Source organism: Bidens hawaiensis, unplaced genomic scaffold, assembly GCF_021521415.1.
Source record: "Bidens hawaiensis isolate Kalapana, Puna unplaced genomic scaffold, B.hawaiensis_p1.1 tig00006635_1, whole genome shotgun sequence".
Lineage (NCBI taxonomy): Eukaryota > Viridiplantae > Streptophyta > Magnoliopsida > Asterales > Asteraceae > Bidens > Bidens hawaiensis.
The window spans coordinates 1,339,489-1,362,089 of NW_027491449.1; the positions used below are offsets into that span (position 1 = coordinate 1,339,489).

Consider the following 22,601-nt stretch of genomic DNA (forward strand, 5'->3'; position numbering starts at 1 on the left):
ATGAAGGTGTAATCTAAGAAAACAAGAGAAAAACTTGTGATGTGTACCTAAAATCACGGTCATCAAGAAGTGATACAACTGAAATTGGAGCTGCAGTATTTGCACTAAGAATTTCTTTTGTACGCTTAACTTGCTTCTTCAATTTGGCCATTGCCTTGGGAAACTGCCTGACATCAATCCCATTTCCGACCTGTTTGTTGAACTCATCTGCAAAGTATTCTACTAACCGTAATTCCATATTTTGACCACCAAGCTCCGGGCCCCATCTAACATCTTTAACCTGCATCACACATATTATATCAGCAAGATCATGACAGTAATGATACAACAAAGTACTGTTTTTCATAAGGAAACATATAACTACTAGCAAGTAGGCCTAGGAACGAAGGCATGTTCGTGTTCGTTTATTTAACTTTTACCTAAACTTTTACCGAATGCGAACATCTAATCGAATAAACTTTTTGTTCATGTTCGTAAATTAAAAAAATGGCCATGATCTTATTTGTTCGTTCAAAACCAAAAAAAAACAGTTCATGAACATACCTGAACAAAAACTTAAACGAACACGGTATGCATATATATTTAAACCAGCCCCTTTTATGTTCATATTTATATAAACATAACTACTTATATATACATTAAAATTTAAATGAACGAACATAAACGGACTTCATGAACATAAATGAACAAACAAGACATGTGTTCATGTTTGTTCGAGCATCAAGGGACCTCCCACCAAACAGTTTATGAAGGTTCGGTTCGTTTAGACTTTAAAGGCCTACTAGCAAGTAAAGGATTAGGCATCCAATTCTTCTTGTGATCTGTTCATGGTTGTCTTATATCTATTGCTAGTAAGTAGTAACTAATATAATTTTACCATACTACAAGTCACCAATTAATAAACACCATTCTACATAAAGAAAGCGACACAAGGTATAAAAGATCATCACAGTAATGATGAACATTGTTACCTGAAACTGATTAACCGAAACAGTCTTGCTGTACTCCTTAGTATTATACGCCGAGAAGTAAACCAGAGCAGCATAAGTGCTAGCGGCTCCCATATCATAAAAAACAACATGTCTGGAACCATTCGAGAAATCCTTATCAATCCCATACTGCAGCGCAGCACCAGAATGCTCATTAATAAGCGAAAGCGCATTGACTCCCGCCAACTGTGCCGCCTGCAGCAACCCCTTCCTCTCCGCCTGTCCTAAATACGGCGGCACCGTAATCACGGCATCCTTCACCGGCACCTTACTATGAAACTCAGCTAATTTCAAACCATAACCCAATATCAACCCAGTCAACTCCTCGGGCGAATACACGGTGACGTCATCATCTATTTTAATCCCTACACCGCCTCTAGACTCATCCTCAACCACATTGAATGGTAAATACAAGGAGTTTAAAAACTTAACGGCGTGAGTAAACGGCTTTCCGATTAGATCACGGACGCGAGAGTATACCTTATGCGGATACCGAGCCACAAGTCCGGCAGCTTCTTCGCCGATCAAACGATCGTTAGCGTGAAACGCAACGAGTGCCGGTGATTTACGTTTGGACATCTCGTTAATCGCGATTGATATCGGTGCCTGACCTGGCTTTAGGTTCACTACGGCGACTTTGATCCATTCGGAACCGAGATCAATGCTTGAAACGGCGGATTGTGATGGAATTGGAGTTAATAGTAAGAGGAAGAAGGCGATTAAGCATAGTCTGAGAAGCATTGTGGATACGGATCCGTTGATTTGAATCTGTGGTTGAATTTATTAGGGTTTGTGGAGATGGTTCATGAAGGTTTTAACGTATCATTGAAGAAGAAGAAGAAGAAGAAGTCCAGAACCACAAGGACTCAAATTAGTTTTTGGGTGACGTGTCAGGTTGACTCTACGTGGTCAGTCGTAAGCTTACCAATAATAACATGCCACGTATTCGAAAAGTGCCACGTTGGTTTGTGTTACGGTTAGTTGTTTACGAATTTAATATTATTATTCAATAAATTTGTAATCAGGATTACGATTAGTATAATGGAACTATGGAAGGGCAAGTTATTTTTCCAAGAGTAAAGGGTGGTCTTTATGAAAAAGATATCATAGCTTTAATTGGTCATTATCGATCTCAATATGTGTTTTTTTGACTTCGAAAGCACGCCAGATATCATGTAGGAGCAGTGTTTTGATAAACCTGATGATGCCGACAAAGATCGTTTACAACCAGTACATGCTTCAGTTACAGGGTTTGTTTATGAAGTCATGCACCCACGTGGGGTAATTACTTTTCCTGTCACGCTAAGCGACGAGATTCATGAACTGAAGATGTTGAATTTTTGGTGTTGCCAGCACGATCTAAACACGATGTGATTCTTGGTCGTGAGGCAATTGGTGATTTAACCCCAACCCATCTATGGTGCATAACGCAGTAGGGGTTCCAACGCGTACATGGGTAGTAATTATCCATGTTAACAAGCATTGCTTCACCACTGAAGGGTCGAAACCGGTTAAAACGCCAAAACAATCCGCCAAGAAAGAACCGGAGAAATGGATATTGAATCCCAAGTTCCCGGAACAAACGATAGTGATAGGACCCAATATTTCAGAAGTTATTCGAACGTTCTTGAAGCAATTTCTCACCAAGGACTTGGATGTTTTTGGATGGCAACCCGCGAATATGACCGGAGTACCGTGGAGTAAAGCCGAGCACAGGTTACGAGTTAACCCTACGTTTGCACCAATTGTTCAGAAGAAAAGAAAGATAGGTCCTGATCAAACAAAGATTATGAATGAACAAGTTCAAGACCTGCTACATGCGAGAATCATCTGCTAAACCCAATACCGGATATGGGTCGCTAACCCGGTCATGGTTGCTAAGAGTAATGGTAGTTGGCGGATGTGTATCGATTTTAAGGATCCGAATAAGGCTTGTCCAAAAGATTGTTATCCGTTTCCAGAAATTGATTTGAAAGTTGAGGTTGTGGCTACATTTTGATTTAAGTGTTTTTTGGATGCTTATAAAGGATATCACCATATCCGCATGGCGGCAGGTGACGAGGACAAGACGGCTTTCCGAATAGATAAGGCACTTTTTGCTACAAAATGATGCCATTTCTCCTAAAAAAATGACGAGGATTGGGGTTTGTTGGCGCTGGGAATACGAGTTCAATGGTACCAAATTTGTGTTGTTTCGTTAAGAATCGGAGGTTTAATGGCAGATCTGATATAGTTTGACTGATTGGGTGTTCTTGGCGATTTTGACTTTGACCTCTGAGTCAAAGTTTGGATAAGACTGAACCCATTCGTTATGATAAATAATGAATCAGGTGATTCATTACCCACCCAATTCGTTATGATTAAGATAATGAATCAGGTGATTCATTACTCACAAATTCGTTATGATTAAGATAATGAATCAGGTGATTCGATACCCACCAATTCGCTAAGTTAAGATAATGAATCAGGCCATGTTCTGATAACGAATTAGGCCATGAATCAGGCTATGTCAGATAATGAATTAGGCTTAATTCGTTATAGCGAATGAGTGGGCGAAGTAGATAATAATATAAAAATCCTAATGGAAAATGTGTTAATACAATTAATGAAAATAAAACTTTTCCAAGCTGACCTGGTAGCTTAACCCAGCCAGGGGCTCTGCCCCTTGGACCCCGCTTCCAGGGGCGTTGCCCCCGAGCCCCGTTCGTTGAGGGTTATAATTATAATTAGACTAGAAACGTGATATGGGTAATGATAGTTAACTGGTACATGTAATTGTTATACAGTTAGTCGCGCACAGCTAAGGAAAGGAATAACCATTAACGGTGAACGTAACTGAGTTCAGGTGAGTTTCTAACCCCATTTCCTTGTTATGTTTTCGGGGCTGTGTGCATACTCAATGTGAATGTTAATACACTTACCTTAAATGGTAAGTGTATGTCTTAATGATGACTGTGATAATTATGTTTATATTATGAATGAATGCTTGACAGTACGTGAACGATCTTTGGATAGTGCACATATTGTTAAGGAATGTATAGTGTAGTAAGTATGATATGAGTATGTGAAAGAAAGTATGTATAAATATTGCACGTATGATATTATGAAAGGTATGTACGAATGTGATAATGATAATGAAAGGTAATGTATGGTTAAAGGGTTGCAGACACTAATAATATATGCAAAGGATGAAGAGTTGCATACCCTAATAATATATGCGAAGGTTAAAGGGTTGCAGACTCTTCTAAACTCTGCGAAGGTTAAAGAGTTGCAAACCCTAATAATATATGCGAAGGTTATAGGGTGTAATGCTCTTTAAAACGTAACGTATGAATATGAAAGGAAGAAAGTATGAAGGTAAGTAAGTGTGTTATAAACAAAAGTATGAGAGTAAGAAAGTATGTACAAAAGTATGAAATCATGAATGTGTTGTATGTTGTATTATTAACTAGAACTCACTCAGCATAGCTGACTTTTAGTATGCACGCAGGTGAGTAGAATGAGACAGCTGGCTTGTGCAGGGCACTTGGCAGATGAATAAGAGACTGGCATCCGAAGACTCAAGATGTTTTTATGTTTATTTATGTTTAATTTGAAAGACAAGAATGTTTGTTAAGACGTGTTTATGAAGTTATATGTAATGTTTAATGAAAGTTTTATATTCCGCAAAAGTTTTAATTAACTCTGTATTTAGAACTATGTTTATGAGTAAATCCAACGCCCAAAGTGAGGCACCGGTAACGGGGCCTTACATTCATTAATCCCTGCTCACACTTCATCTTCTCTTTCAAATTCTTAAGATTTAAGGTTGTTTTTCATGTTCTTGGCAGTTTGACTTTCCAAAGTCAAACTGACCATGTTCTTACATTTTAATTAACTTGTTAAGTCTTACTAATACTTGAAGATTGTTATACAACATATATATAATATACACCCTTGTTACCTTTGGTGGTCACTTCTTCGGTCTCGGTCGGTTGAGTGTTGGGCCTCGTAAGGCAAGGCTTCATGGAGGACTCTCGTGGTCCTTGATATATATATATATATATATATATATATATATATATATAGGTATTGGATCATTTCAGAAGTTTTTTTACAGCGAAAAGTGCGAGAAATGAAGGTGTAACTCCATTAATCCCTAATTTCACCCCCTTTCTTATGTGTAGGTGTGATGTGTAGGTGCATATGTATGTGTGTAGGTACGTATGTTTGTATATGTGTACGTATGTTTGTATATGTGTATGTATGTTTGTATGTGTGTAGGTACATAGGTTTGAATGTGGCTCGGTACATTTATATGTTTGTAGGTAGGTTTGAATGTGTAATTAAGACATAAATACAACCAACCTACATATATGTATGGAACATCATATGAAATGGAGTGAAATTAAGGATTAATGAAGTTACACCTTCACTTCTCGCACTTCTCGCTGTAATATCACTTCTCGCAAGATCCATCCCCTATATATATATATATAACTTGTTTATGCTTACTAATCATGCTTAACTTCTGCTCATTATAGTTTGTATATTATATTTATGAAGTTCTATGGTTATTGGTTTGTAGAGACTAACCTTGGTTTAACCGTCAACCGAACTTTATTTACTAGTTTTGTTAAATAATTGTATAAACATGTTTTATGTTAAATTTAAGTTTCTAAAATCATTTTTATGAGTTCCATGGTTATGGGTTTGTAGAATCTAACCTCGGTCTTAACCCGAAACAAGATCCGAACTGAAAACCGAACTTTCGTTTAAAGACTTTATTGCTGACTTTTTGGTTGTAAAACTTAAGTATCATCATTTATAAATTATTATACAAGTTCTTTGATGTTGGGCATGTGTAACCATTTTTTATCTTATTCCGAAATGGAAACCGAACCAAAACTAACTAAATCGATTTCACTGCTTAAGACAAACAATTGTGTTTCTAGCTATCAAGATTTGCATATTTCATTAAAAATACTTAATAAACTGATTTTAATTATTTTCTTAAAGTGCTTGGAATGTTGAATCCAACTTGATCTCATAACAAAGTTTGGACCGACAAAACCGAACATCCGCTTAACGAACGTTGTTAGTTCTAAAACAATAGAACTACATACTTGGTTAAGTCTTCTTAAATTTTATTGAGTTATCTCATTACATTCATAATTTTGGAAAGTTAACTTTGGGTTTGACCAATTACTAAGACCCGAACCAACAGCACGAACAGTCGTTAAAACCCGTTTTAGTATCTATATTATAAAGGGACTTGCATTCTTGCATTTTTACCCACCTTATTACTTAACATAGGTTGAGTAAATATTAAGGGCTAGATACTTTAACCCGGTTTCGATCGAACTTACATTTTTAAAAGACTATTATTATAATTTCTTAAATATTTATATTTTAAACCTTAAACTTTAAATTGTTTGCATTCTTTATCATTTATTTTTATTTAAAGACTTCCTAGACAACCTTTCTAATACAAAACTTCCTTCCATCTAGACTTTGCTCGTTTAACCTCATCCTTCCGGTTACTCGTCATTTTACTGATCAAGTTTATTACTTGAATGTGAGTACTTTCATCCCCCGTTTTCTCTCTTTCGTTTCAGAGGTGATATTGCATACTAATTCAAACTAAATGTTTTACACTTGAGTCTTAAACCACAAACTGTATTGTATACTTTACTTAAATAAATGCTCGATTTGGTGTTCTATGCTTACATGCTAATGTGTTTACCGCTTTTGGTTGGTTGATTCACAAATCCGAAGCTATTTGGTATTCTCTTATAGCAAGGTGTCGTTAATGTATTCTTATTAAAGATTTCATATAAATCCGAAGCTATTTGGTATTCTCTTATAGCAAGGTGTCGTTAATGTATTCTTATTAATGATTTCATATAAATCCGAAGCTATTTGGTATTCTCTCATAGCAAGGTGTCATTAATGTATTCTTATTAACGATTTCATTATCTAAATTTTTGCTATTATTTATTGTTTCGTATACAAGTTGTGGAATTTCCTATTATATACTTATTGTTCAAAAACTATGAAATTGCTCACCAACCTTTGTGTTGACAAATTCTTTTTATGCAATGTTACAGGTTTGACTTTAGGTTGACTCGAGAACTTGAAGAAAAACGTTATCAAAACTATTAGGATATTAGCAAAACGAACAATATATTATTTGCTATGTTTAAATTCGATTATTGTATGAACAAGTTATGTGACTCTTTATGATTTTATGAAATTAAATGAGTTGATTAAATATTGTCACTTTAATAGTGTCTTGTGTTCTTGGGCAATCGGTTGCACCCCGACATGTTCCGCCGCCTTTGATCGGGGTGTGACAGAAAGTGTGACATTTGTCATTTTTCGTATTCGTATTTGTATTTGTATTTGTATTAGTTAAACCGACCCGTTTATCATTTCAATATATTCTTATTTGAGAGTTATCAATTTATATCAATTTCAATGATTAAAGTTTGTATTCGTTCATTATCTATACATATTGTCCATCTCCGAGCAAAAAAAGTTTATAAAATAGTCAAAGTTTGAAAGTATAAGAGTATGAGACGTGAACGATTTAAAGATATTAAAGTATACCAAGTTTTAATCTAGTTATGTAGTCCAAGGTTTATTATGTAAATAAGGTTTAAAATCAATTTATTAATATTTATAAAGTAAAGGGTTTAAAGTGTAAATTAATTATAATAATAATAATGATGATGATGATGCTGATGATGATGATGATGATAATAATAATAATAATAATGATGATAATAATAATAAAGCAGCCCAGCCCAGCCCATGTCCCCCTTCTCCTCTCTCGGTTTTCCGGTGGGTTTTCTGGCCTCCGGATTCCGGCGTCGGCTAACCCTAAAATACCTGTATACACATCGTTTTAATCCGTTAATGAACCCAAACGTCGTCTCCATTAACTCTAAATATTATTACATTATTAATTTCTCCATGTAACACCTAATTAACTCTAATTTGTCACCCACTCGTCAGAATAATAATTAAATCCTATTAACTTGACTTAAATACAATACGAATTAGTTGAGGCTATAAATAGGACACTACTCATCGTCCAAACATCCTACAAACATTTCATTACACAAACAAGTTGTCCACAGTCTTTAATTTGTTCATAAAAGTTCGACTCTGGTCAAGTCTAGTTCGTCGTCTTTCCGACACCATTTGAGGTAATTGTTAGGAGGATTTTCATTGTTTTGATCCGTCTAATAAAGCCCCCAACATAAATCAATCAATCATGGAACATATTAAGATAACAGAACCTAGGGTTTGTTAATTTTAAAGATTGTTTAATTTATTTGTTTCCTTCTTTTAATCACAAATGGAGTCTGGTCCAGTGGTTGTGTATGTTCATTGTGGTCGCGAAGACCCGGGTTCAAACCCAGGTCACTGCAGATTCATTTTGTTTATTTTTACAAACCACTTTAATAGTTTTAACAAATCAAATATATGTTTATATATTATTATAAAATAACTAAAATCCTTTTTATAGTTAAATAAAATGTGTTTTAGATTTCTTTAGCATTTTTATCCAAGCACCCAACGTTCAAAAACCCGAACCGTTTGATTAAAAACTCGCAAAAAATAAACGTTTAAATATGTATATATATATATATATATATATATATATAATATCGTGTAACTTTATAAAAATCTAAACCGTCAAACGTATGCTAAAATATACCTATAACGTTAAAATTCCGTAAACATTATTATATTCATTATTCATCTTATAAGTAATATTATATTAATAACTTGTTAAAATCCGTTAGACCTAATTACTAAAATACGTTAAAATGTGTAAAGGTATATATACAAACAATAATATATGAACTTTAAAATCAATATATTATTCCAATAATTAGTTAGTAATTCTCGTGATTTTATTATTTTAGCTCGCGAGGTTCGATCGTTCGGTTTCATATAACGCGCTTCCCGTTTCGTTTCCAAGTTGTCATTTCAATTTCAAAGGTGAGTTTCTCACACCCCTTTTTTACTTTTTTTAAAAACTATTTTGGGGGTAGCATATATATCCTATCAACAATTCAATTTCGTTTATTTATTATTACAAACTACAATTCGTTACATGGACTTATGTGCTTATTTGCTTACTTGCTCAAAGACCACTTGCTCACGGTTTCCTCAATAAGTATGATCATACGTCCCCTATGCACTCAGGACCTCGATGTTATGAGTAAAATAAGGACCCCCGATCCAAGTACATTTGGTTGTTACCAAATGGAAAAGACATTTTCATGGAATTGTATGATTTTTATGTATTTGTACCAAACTTGTGTGCAGGGCCGTCTCTGAGAATGCAAAAGAAAACCAAGGCCTAGGACATGAAAAACAAAAGGTCCCAAAATACAAACTTAAAAACTCTTATATAATTTAAACAAATGTGATAATAATAATAAAATAAACAAATTTGTTTAGAAAAATGATCTAAAACGTATGTACCTTAGCATTCTTCTTGATTGTGTCTTTCTTAACTAGTCTTCTATTTTTCTCATTTTACGTTTTTGACTATCGAATAAGTGCTTAGACTTAGGAGGCATACTATAAAAAAAACGAAAGTTAACATAGCTAATTAACAAAGAATAAAGCTAATATTAACAAAATAACGAATATAAAATTATTTAATATTAAATGATTAAAACATAAATTAGAGATTAAGAGTTAACTGAATAACTCTTAAGTGTGTTAATTAACTAACTGTTAACAATTGACTTTAACATATAACATTTAATAATTAACAAATAGCCTATTTGAAATTGATATATGAAATAAAATTTAAGCAAGGCTAATAAGTTATAAAGTATAAAAGTTAATAACCTGTAATAGCCAAATCAAGCTGGTTGCCGCCTGCCAGAATGTCATCGGACATCGCAACTCGGAAGTCTGATGGCGACGATCATATATTTTGGAATGCCGATGGTCCTTGACTCACTTCTGCAGTTCTGTGTTGGAACAAAACCCTATGGGTTTGTTTTAATTTCATTGGTGGGCCTAGTCCAGAAATATATATACAGCAAAAAATTAAAAGTCCATGGGCCCTTAAGGGGAGTGGGCTTGGGGATTGAGCCCATGCCCTCCCCTTGGGCCGGGCCTGCTTGTGTGGACTCACCAACTATTCAATTAGTTGACTTTATTTTATATATATGCTATAGGTACTTACATTAGAGGATGAAATGACGAAAGACACTAGAAGTTAGGTTATTTAAAGAATAAACAAGAAGACGTGTTTTATTCCTTTTAGTTTGTATTTGTTTGTTCGATAAACTTGTGTACTTGGGATTTGAATGAATTAATGATATTATTATCACTTAATAGTGTCACATGTGTTTTGGGCAATCTGTACGTCACACCCGGGCGTATTCCGCTAAAGCTGGGGTGTTACAAATTGGTATCAAAGTCGTGACTATAAGATAGGACATTAGACGTAGGTTCTAGTTAGTTATACTTTATTTGCTTAATTGTTTAGGTTGCATGATTAGAAAATATGTGGGCCTTATGTGATTGTTCAATGCACTTGCTTAATATTTTATTGTCAATTCATTTACGCCTCATGTACACAAAGCACACACAAGTCCAAGGATTATGCCTAAAAACAAAGATTTTTCCAATTATTGATTTTTATTGTGGTGTTCTGATATTTATTCTTCTTAAAGATGGTTCTATATGGCGGGTATGTAGTAAACTGTAGGAATTTTTACATATTTCCCCTTCCTAAGCTTCTTAATTACATATTTCCCCAATCACAAAAACATAATTACATATTTCCCCTTTTAATATCAGTTTACCCATTTACTCTTTATCAATTTAGATTACCAAACGACATTTCTTCCTTGCTCGACCTGATCGAATTCGATTTGGGTATAATAGCATACGAAATCATTATTAATTAATCAATGTTCTTTGTATGGGTTTAATCTTATTTGATTTGCTTCACCATATGAGTTGGATTTTTCTATTGGTCTTCATTTTCTAGGGTTTGGTTGATGTGGTGTAAAACACACATGTTTTCCTAATAGTTTTTATGTTATTTTGTGCTTAAACGTTAACGAATATTTTGTTATTCTTGCATGAAATTACATGTTTGTGTATGTGATAGGTCCCATGTTGAAGAGAGAGAGAAAACGAGTCAAATGAAAAAAGAATCAGCTAAAACGGAGCTCGGATGAAGCCGGTACGCACAAACGAAGTTTAAACGAGTCAGCAGTCAATAAACGAAGACCCAAAGGGCATGGCCACGCCGAGCGGCTACCTGACCCTTCATGGTCACATAGCTTGGGGCCCTAGGGGTGTTCCATGGCTGCCCAAATGCATCAACATGACTATTTTGTCTTGTTTGGGCCTAGTTTGGACCTAGTTTGGCTTGTTTATCAAGTTTAATGATATATTTAATAACCCTAAACCCTAAAAACGATATCAAATCATATTTCCAGCCCATCACATCGAAATACCAAGGAGGAGGAGCACCCGGTTCGTTATTTCATCACCCGGTTGTCGGTTTTGAGTATTTTAACGATTGTGAGTTCGTTTTTGAGTGTTAGACATTCAAACAAGTTGTAATCAGATTCTAATGAACATGTTATATCATATTTATCTATTTTATCTGCTGTTCATTCATTATTCTTGGCTAAACTTGTTTGAATCACTTAAGTTTGATGTTTAACGGTTGATTTATCACTTTTCGGGTGCTAATTTCGTGTTTGATTGTTTAGTTATTGTTAATTTCATAATTTGTGATATTATTCCATGAACCTTGCTGCCATTAGATGTATTTTAGGTTGCATGAGCCCCAAGTAGTTGATTATTGCATGAATTTGTTTCGTGTAGTCGTTAACTGCTAGTTCGGTTAATACTGAGTGTGTTGATTGATTGTGGTAGACGCGTGCCATTAGGGTTTGTGTTTCTTGAATCATTTAGGTCAGTAGGATCATCCCCTTTGAGTTGGACCAAAACCTTAGGGGTTAGCTTATCTCTCTGCTTTAGTTGATTTAGTTACCCGTTGCGAGACCACGTGCGGTTTTCTAGCTATCGACTAGGTTAGTTTGTAAGTTGAGTTATATTATCATTATTATTGAATTACCCCTCTCTTCCTAGGTTTTTAATTAGCTAGAGCCTTAGTGAGGATTGTGATTTGATACGGACCAAGTAATAAATCATTAGGGTACGTAAATAAACAACCGTGAATTAAAAGCTAAGTAGACGTTGTTAGGGTTTTCTGGTAAAACTGACCGTGGGGACCCAGATGCTTTGATTGCATCTATCTTAGTTCATCTTTAGAAGTCGGTTTCAAACACTTGTTAGCACCTGATCCATCCTATACCCGTTAATTCATCCTACCTAGGTGATTTGTTTTCTTATTATCGTTAGTTCCATTAAGTTTCATCGTTAGCTAAGTTAAGTTAGTTAAGTTTAATTAGCTTAAATAATTAAGATAAATGAATATATTATTTAGGAAGGACTTAGATTAGGGTTAATTATCTGAGCCGTTCTCACGTGTCTTTGTGTTCAACATCCGGACTTCCATTAGACTGTGCTGCTACGCAACCGGTACACTTGCCGTTTGTGTGAAGCTTAGTTAGGATTGTTTGGTTTTATAAATTTAAGACTTAGTGTTGAATTGCGAGAATTAGTTATTAATATTTATATATAGATTTTCGCACATCATTGTTTTAACTCCAGATTTCATTTAAATTTCATTGAACAGACGTGCTACAGATTGTGATAGGCGTTATACTTCTTTAGATTGTGATAGGGTTTGATTTAACTCAATTCCAGATTTCATGTTTGATAGCATCTTGGTCTCTATATCCACGTTAATGGATGTGCTTGTGGATGTGGGATCCATTTCTTGGACTATTTCACCCACTTAATATAATATGTATTGTATATACATAATAGGAATGAATTTACCCATTTATATGATATTATATATATATATATATATATATATATATATATATATATCATATAGACATCTGGATGGTTCTATATGATAAAGTCAAAGTCAACATTTATAGGAAACTGCTTAGTTTAAGAGTTAATTGAATTTGAAGAGATATGTAATTGATTTAAAAAAAAGGATATGTAAAAAGTTTTTAAGTTAGTGCATTAAGGGAAAAACAATCATTTTATTAGTTATTTTTAATGAAATGGGGATATATGTAATATGTGTGGTTTAAGGAGGATAAATATGTAATTGATTTTAAGGGTTGGGTATATATGTAATAAAGGAACTTAAGAAGGGGATATATGTAAATGCCCCTAAACTGTAAGGGGGAAGTGCCTGTTTTACGAAACTCTTGACACCAAGGTTATTGAAACCTAAGGATAAGCAATGTGTATAAATCCCAATCAGACGCGGGACCCGGTTGCTTACCTGGAGAGTTCGAAAAGAGCATGAACTCTATTAAGCCAAAACATACCATTTTCAACGCCATATGAATCACAACTTTAAGTTTTCAAACGTGATCATGTTCTCTTTGTGAAAAGAATATGGTTGCACTCCTAAGGATGTCACGCAAGTCATGGTGGTTCATGCGACGTGTGATTCCGACTCCTCTATGTTTTACAATGTGTTTTAAATGGAAGTCTGTACACGAATACTCAGCTTTCGGTTCGATTTGATTTCGAGTTTCTTTGATGTTTGGAAAATAAGAGTCCATGGAGGTTCATGAAAACTCTAAAGTTCCACACAAGATTTATTACCATTGTTATGATTTTTACTTATTTATTTATTTATGTTATTTATTTATTCTTTTTAAAGCAAACTTTTACAAGGATTTTTATAGCACACCCTATTCCGAGTCTCACGATTTTCGTCACCATTGTTCGCAGAATGTCTCTCCGTTTCAACAAGCGTCGTTCTTCCGGAACCTCCAGTCGCAAGTTGACCGCTCATATCACCAAACAACTAGTCGCGGTCCTTCCCGACATGATGACCCAAATTCACCAGAATCTCTCTGCTAGTAACCCCTCTGCTTCAAGCGAGACTAAACCATCTCACTGTTCGTTTAAGAATTTCACCAGTACCAAACCCCCAGAGTTTGACGGTACCGAAGGTGCCACTGCCCTACTTCATTGGTACGAACAAATGGAGAGCAAATTCCTCCACATTGAGTGTTCCACCCGCTTTACTACAAGTGTAGTTGCAAAAGGGGAACTTACCTGGTGGGTGAAGGAAAAGACAACCCATGGTGCCCAAGTTGCTATGGCTAGGCCATGGGACGAATTGAAAGAACTGATGACCAAGAATTCTGCCCTCCGAGTGAGCTATGAACTTGGAAGCTGAGTTTTGGAACCTCAAACAAGAGAGTGGTGAGCACGCAGCTTACACTTCTCGTTTCAATGAACTCAGTGTGTTGGTACCTCACCTTGTTACCCCAACTTCGCGTGCCATCGATAAGTACATTCGGGGACTACCGAGACAAATCCAAGATAGTGTTTGAGTGGTGCTCCCAAAGAACTTGGTGACAGGATCAACCTTGCTTCAACTTTAGCTGATAATCATGTTAAAGCCAGGACTTTGACATTGAAGGGATCGAAGAAACCTGCTGATAAACCCTCTACCGAGTCCAAAGAATCGAAGCCTGAGTCATCCAAGCCTGCTTTCTCCTCACACCACCATAGCAAGAACTATGCGCTAACTCAACAAACCGCACCTCAACCTCAAACTAACCTTGCATCACCACCCAAGAAACTCTACAACGGACCCCATCCGTATTGCAACTTTTCCCGACGTCATCACCCCGCCAATGCCGCTTGACGCCAATGCACTCGTTGCAACCGTTTTGGGCATCTTAGCGTCACTTGTCGTGAGACTGCTATTGTACCAACTGCTCCGCAGCGGTTTGCCCAACCCAACCCTCGCCCTGCACCGTATGCTCAACCCATTAACCAAATGCGAGCTTGCTATAATTGTGGTGATCCTAACCACTTTCGCAACGCATGTCCACAACTCGCACATATGAATACTCTTCAGCTTTCTCCAGCTCCGTTGTACCAGGTTCAGACGTACCAAACCAGCAATCTTATCAGCCACAGGTTCCACCATTGCTGGCTAACCAGGCTCAAGTTCAGCCGCATCCCTCCATTTTAGCTCCTGCACCACAAGGTGGTGAAATCGTTCAAGCTATTCAAGCTCCTCAAGAAAATCATGGGCGTGCTTTTATGATTAACGCCAATCAAGCTCAAAAAAACGGCGATGTGGTGAACGGTACGTTTCTCATGATGACCACTTTGCAACCATTTTATTTGATACCGGTGCCGATATGAGCTTTGCGTCTTTTGAATTTGAGCCTTTACTTGCTAAACCTCAATCTAAGCTTAAGAACTCATATTCTATTGAAGTAGCTAATGGTAAAACTGTAACAATTGACTCGGTTATTCGAAATTGCAAATTAAATCTAAACGGCCACAAGTTCTCAATCATTCTTATGCAATTGGGAAGTTTCGACATAATAGTAGGCATGGACTGGTAATCTGTTCATCATGCTGAAATTGTTTGCTTCGAGAAATTCATTCGTATTCTGCTTGCCGTGATCAAATTCTGCGTGTCTCTGGTGAAAAGCCTTCACCCTTGAGTCTGAATTTTATCACTTGTTTTCAAGCCCAAACGTACTTACGCAAGAAGTATATAGCATTCGTGGCCCATGTTGTGGAAAAGAAGGAACGGAAAATTGAGGACATTCCTGTTGTTCGCGAGTACCCTAAGGTTTTTCCCGATGATGTTTATGGTCTTCCACCTATTCGTGATGTTGAATTTCGAATCGATCTTGTGCCTGGTGCAACCCCGATCGCGAGAGATCCTTATCGTCTTGCACCCTCCGAGATGCAAGAATTGTCTAACCAGCTCCAAGAACTTTCAGACAAAAGGTTTATTCGCCCTAGTTCATCTCCTTGGGGCGCACCCGTTCTTTTCGTCAAGAAGAAAGATGGATCCTTCCGTATGTGCATTGATTACCGCGAGCTCAACAAGCTCACAATCAAGAATCGTTACCCTTTGCCTCGCATTGACGACCTTTTTGATCAACTCCAAGGAGCTTCATGTTTCTCAAAGATTGATCTTCGTTCGGGTTATCAACAACTACGCGTGCATGAAGATGACATACCCAAAACCGCTAATCGGACTTGTTATGGGCATTACAAATTTATGGTTATGCCTTTTGGGCTAACCAATGCACCCGCGGTGTTTATGGATCTCATGAACCGCGTATGCAAACCTTACTTAGATAAATTCGTAATTGTTTTTATTGACGACATTCTTAACTATTCAAGTCCAAAGCCGAGCACGAGAAACATCTTCATTCCGTCCTTGATCTCTTAAGGAAGGAACAACTTTATGCTAAGTTCTCAAAGTGTGAGTTCTGGTTGAAAGAAATTCCGTTCTTAGGGCATACAGTAAACAAAAAGGGTATCCATGTTGACCCAGCCAAAATCGAAGCCGTTAAGAATTGGAAACTTCCAACCACTCCTACCGAAATTCGTTCATTTCTTGGACTTGCGGGTTACTATCGTCGCTTCATTCTTAATTTTTCCAATATCACTTTGCCCCTAACCTTATTAACTCACAAGGATTAACCTTATGAATGGGGACCAAAGCAAGATGAAGCTTTTCAAACTCTTAAGCGCATGCTTTGTGATGCACCGATCCTTGCACTCCCGAGGGCAATGAGGATTTTGTTGTCTATTGCGATGCTTCCAATCAAGGCCTCGGTTGTGTCCTTATGCAACGAGGTAAAGTTATCGCTTATGCTTGACGACAACTTAAGGTTAATGAAAAGAATTATACAACGCACGATCTCGAACTTGGTGTTGTTGTATTCGCGTTGAAAATTTGGAGACATTACCTCTATGGCACTAAGTGTGTGGTATTCACCAACCACAAGAGTCTTCAACATATTTTCGACCAAAAAGATCTAAACATGCGGCAACGAAGATGGGCCGAACTACTTAGAGACTACGACAGCGAAATTCGTTATCACCCTGGTAAAGCGAATGTTGTAGCCGATGCCCTTAGTCGAAAAACCCATGTGAAATCAATTCTGCTTCATTGTGTGACTGTTCAAACCGATCTCCAACTTCGTATCTTTGAAGCCCAACATGTCTCTGTCAACGAGGGTAATGTGTATGATGAAATGTCCTGTGGTGTCGAGAATCAACTTGAAACTAAGCGCGGTGGTTTGTTGTGTTACCTCAATCGTTTGTGGGTTCCTAATCGTGACGATCTTCACACATTCATCATGGAAGAAGCTCATAAGTCTCGATATTCCATTCATCCCGGTGTGAATAAGATGTATTTTGATTTACTGTCCACATTTTGGTTGCCCAGTATGAAGAAAGGCATCGCGTTATATGTGGGAAAATGCCTTACTTGTGCTAAAGTTAAGGCCGGGCACCAACGACCATCTGGTTTGCTCGTTCAACCCCACATCCCTGTTTGGAAATGGGAGGATATCTCTATGGTTTTTGTGTTTAAGCTCCCGACTATCGAAACCGTCACGACGGTATATGGGTTATAGTTGTTCGTTTGACTAAATATGCTCATTTCATCCCGATCAACGAAAAGTTTTCAGTTGATCAACTCGCTCAGATTATGTGCAACGTATCATTTGTCGTCATGGTATACCTTTGCGTATTATTTCCGATCGTGATAGCCGTTTTATTTCTCACTTCTAGTTATCGCTTCAAAATGCATTGGGAACTTGATTGGATCTTAGCACAACCTATCATCCTCAAAACGATGGACAATCTGAGCCCACGATTCAAATGCTAGAAGACATGCTTAGGTCATGTGTCATGGATTTCGGTGGAAACTGGGATTCTCATCTTCACTTTAGTGAGTTCTCGTACATTAATAGTTTTCATTCGAGTATTGGTATGGCTCCGTTCCAAGCACTCTATGGTCGTAAATGTCGATCACCTATTTGTTGGAGTGAAATCGGTGAAACCCAAATCACCGGTCCAGGACTTGTTCAAGAAACTATGGATTTAATTACCCAAATCTGACAAAACCTCTTAACCGCTCGTAGTCGTCAAAAGAGTTATACTGATAACCGACGACGACCTCTCGAGTTTAATGTTGGTGACCATGTCCTTCTCAAGGTATATCCTTGGAAAGGTGTTGTTCGTTTTGGCAAAAAAGGACAAAACTATCTCCTCGTTTCGTTGGACCTTTCAAGATTCTTGCTCGTTTTGGTAGTGTTGCTTACACACTCGAACTTCCTCAAGAGCTTTCTAACGTCCATCCGACATTTCATGTTTTAAATTTGAAGAAATGTCTTGCTGAGGGAAATCTCCATGTACCACTCGACGAAGTGCACATCGATGAAACAATGCACTTTGTCGAGAAACCGGTGGAAATCATGGATCGCAAAGACAAAGAAACTGTCACACCCCCATTCTATGCTTAGGCGTGTGATCAATAGTTGGTACCACATTTGTAAATAAATCAAATTTGCGGATTAATGCGGAAGACTTTATAAAACATAAGGATCGATATTATAAATATTTACATTACAAAAGAACGAGACGAGAGTCTCGTTTAGTATTTACTTGTTTATATGTTTTACAAAAATATTATATTTTAATATTTAAACAAAATTATCCGAGCCATCGGATTCTTGAGCTTCTTCGTTTCCACAAGCTCTAATCTTGATTACCTGCAAAATTTTATAAAAATACGTCAGCAACGAATGCTGGTGAATATGCTGACGCTAAAATATTTTCTTTGCTTAACTACCCCTCGAGACCACGTAAGTCTCGGCCCATCTTGGCTTAGGAATAATCAAGTTAAACAATCATCATAAACTCGAGTCTCTACACTAGGTCACCGCAGCATTTCAACGTACTTAGGTACCATAAATATACACAAGGTCATTTTCACTCGAACATACTTTGGTTCGGCCATCGTGGCTGGAGGTCGTGACCAGGCGTGGTGCGATGTGCCCACCGCATACCACATATGTAAGGATCCAGACAAACGTATACCACAGCCTGAGGGCTAGGTTTATACTCTTATTTACAATGTTTTTAGAGACACGTAGCCTCATGTAAATTTTTACACATAACACGTTTGTTTGTTTGAAAACAAGTTTGTAAAAGTGGGGCGTATTCACCTTTTCAATGGGATCGGCTTCCAACACCGTCCGTGAGTCTTTCTCTTGCTATCTCGCACCCATAGTACGAGTATAACTCTTGTTAGTCGGATACACGATCCGACTTAAGACCTTTAGTCTTATTTATCTCGATGAACCTTTAGTTCAATATCTCATTTTACTTTAAAACCTTTAGTTGAAAAGTAATATTTATAAACCTGTAGTTTATTCATAAAACCCGACGTTTCTTCTTTTTTAAGAAAAGTATTTCTTTCTTTATTATTTAAGTATACTCATTATACTTAAATAATATATTTTATAACAAAGAATATTTTTATACATATATATACTCATATATATATTTATTTATTATTTCTCTTTCTTTATTTTCTTTGTTATTTATTTCTTTGTTTATCGAGAATAACTTCAACTTGGGTATTAAGCCTTTATAATATTTTATAAATATTTTGGTCGGGCATCATGCCTACCTTGCTTGGCTTAGAAATACCCTAGACACTTGGGCAGCACTTCGACGCCGCTCAATCAACACTCCTTCCTTGCAAACTCGTTCTCCTCACTTGACACGCTTTTCGAGACACCAACACTCTCTTCGGCACGCACTTCGAGGTAATCGTCGGGACAGCACCTCCTTCTTGATTGGAATATTGTTGGAGGAATAGCACGTTTATCGAGGTTTCGGGGCACGTTTATCGAGGTAGATCGAGGGCACGGACTTCGAGGTTTAGAGAGAGAGTAGTGAGAGAGTAATGTGTGTGTTTTGGTGTGAGTTTGTGAAGAACCCGTGGCTGCTATATATAGGGCTAAATTTGGATCCCATCGCGTACCGCGACAGGTCCCTCAGCAAGCCCGTCGCGTACCGCGACATAGGCTTGCTGAGTCAATGCCTAGACCTGCCACGTGGCGACACGTAACAGGCGCCGCTCCACGTGGCGGACGTGTTGCCACGTGGTGACACGTGGCGCCAGGTGATGCCACCATGTGCCACGTGGCACACGTGTCACAACCTGTCAGATAACCCATCGCGTACCGCGATTGGGCGCTCTTCTGATCCATCGCGTGCCGCGATGGGTCAGGAAAACAGAATTTATAATTTAGTCATTAGAGTTTGGAATTTGGCAGAATTGGTCCCTTGACTTTGGAAACTTGACATTTTTGGCCCGAAATTTACGTGATGTTACATCATCCCCACCTTGAAATAAATCTCGTCCTCGAGATTGCTTACGAGAACAAGTGGGGGTATTTCTTTCTCATTTCGGACTCGAGTTCCCAAGTATACTTTGGCCCTCGTCGGGAATCCCATCTCACCTTCACGATTTTCAATGTTCGTGTTTTAAGTTTCTTTGTTTTCAAATCTTCAATTTGAATTGGTCTTTCAATGAATTTTAAGTTTTCATTAATTTCTACGTCTTTCAGTGGCATCGAACGAGATTCGTCGGATAAACACTTACGTAGATTCGAAATATGGAATACGTCGTGTATCCCTTTCATTTCCTCGGGCAGTCGCAATCGGTATGCAACAGTGCCGATTCGTTCAAGTATCTCAAAGGGTCCAACGAATCGAGGACTTAGCTTGCCTTTCTTGCCGAAGCGAACTACGCCTTTCCATGGCGAAACTTTCAAAAGAACCTTGTCACCGGCATTAAACTCTAACGGCTTACGACGGACATCGGCGTAACTCTTTAGGCGATCACGTGCCGTCTTAAGTCGTTCGCGAATTTGAAGAATTTTTTCGGTAGTTTGTTGGACTATCTCGGGTCCAGATAATTGATTATCTCTAGTTTCAGACCAGCATACGGGCGTTCTACATTTTCGACCATATATCACCTCGAATGGTGCGGCTTGAATGCTCGCGTGATAACTATTGTTATACGAAAATTCCATTAGGGGTAAGTGGTCATCCCAACTTCCACCTAAGTCTATCACGCATGCACGGAGCATATCTTCCAACGTTTGAATTGTCCTTTCGCTTTGCCCATCAGTTTGTGGATGATTAGCGGTGCTGAGGTTTAGCTTTGTGCCGAGCGCTTGTCGAAAGCTTTTCCAGAAATGAGACGTGAAACGACTGTCTTGATCAGAGATTATAGATAGCGGTACTCCATGCAAAGCAACAATGTTGCTCACATAAATACGCACTAGTCTATCCATTGAATACAACTCATTGATAGGAATGAAGTGTGCGAATTTTGTTAAACGATCCACAATCACCCATATAGCATTATGTTGTCGAGTCGTCTTCGGGAGTTTAGTAATGAAATCCATAGTGATTAACTCCCACTTCCACACGGGAAGTTCGGGTTGCTGAAGCAGTCCCGAAGGCTTTTGGTGCTCAGCCTTGACTTTCAAACAAGTTAGACATTTCACAACGTGCGAAGCGATGTCCTTTTTCATTCCATTCCACCAGTAGTTCGACTTAAGGTTTTGATACATTTTGTTGCTACCGGGGTGCATCATGTACTTAGTTTTATGAGCTTCATTCAGAATCTTTTCACGCAAGTCTCCAATGATTGGTACCCAAATTCGGTTTCCCATTCTAAGGATACCATCGTCACCCTTGACTAATGAGTCAATGGTGCCATTACACTTTTCATCGGAGATCTTGTATTCGTGGATAGCTTGAGCTTGAGCAGATTTGATTTGGTCAATAAGATCAATTTGGAGTTCTAGCCTTAACGCTCGGACTCTTTTTGGCTTTTCGTGCTCTTTACGACTCAAGGCATCGCCCACAACATTGGCTTTACCTTCGTGATAAACGATCTCATAGTCGTAGTCGTTAAGAGTTTCCATCCAGCGTCGTTGGCGCATATTAATCTCTTTTTGTTCAAAGATGCGTTTCAAGATTTTTTGATCGGTGTACACGATAAATCTTAATCCATAGAGATAGTGCCCCATATCTTTAGTGCAAAGATTATGGCGCCTAACTCTAGATCATGAGTCGTATAATTCTTTTCGTGCACCTTAGTTGACGAGAGGCATAAGCGATTACTTCTTTCGTTGCATTAGTACACATCCCAAACCAAAATGAGACGCATCGCTAAAAACAACGAAATCTTCAGTACCTTCTGGCAAGGCCAATATAGGAGCTTGGGTAAGCTTTTGTTTAAGTATATCGAACATCTCTTGTTGTTTCGTTCCCCATTCATACTTGATGTTTTTACGAGTTAAAGAAGTTAAGGGAATAGCAATTCGAGAAAAGTTTTTGATGAACCTACGGTAATAGCTGGCCAATCCTAAGAAATTTCGGATCTCGGTTGGCGACTTTGGGATCTCCCACATTGAGATAGCTTCAGTCTTAGCGGGGTCCACTTGAATACCGTTAACGTTGATAATATGACCAAGAAATTGCACCTCGTGTAACCAGAACTCACATTTCAAGAACTTGGCGTACAACTTCTCGGTCCTTAGAATTTCAAGTAAGGTTCGAAGATGATTTTCATGATCGTCCTTAGACTTTGAATAAATG

At 37.6% G+C, this 22,601-nt stretch overlaps 1 protein-coding gene across 2 annotated transcripts in view; it reads right to left on the minus strand.

Moving 5' to 3' along the window:
- Window positions 1-1,810, minus strand: part of LOC143633251 (heat shock 70 kDa protein 17-like) — a 152,929-nt gene extending 151,119 nt beyond the window's left edge. For both annotated transcript variants that reach the window (XR_013153643.1, XM_077101592.1), the window contains exons 1-2: window positions 972-1,810; window positions 48-280 (exon numbers count right to left, since the gene is read on the minus strand). Coding sequence is in view for 1 of the 2 variants with exons in the window: in XM_077101592.1 (XP_076957707.1) it covers window positions 48-280; window positions 972-1,730 (992 nt within the window). In the remaining variant the exon portion in view is untranslated. The remainder of the gene's footprint in view (window positions 1-47; window positions 281-971) is intronic.
- Window positions 1,811-22,601: the final 20,791 nt, after the last annotated feature.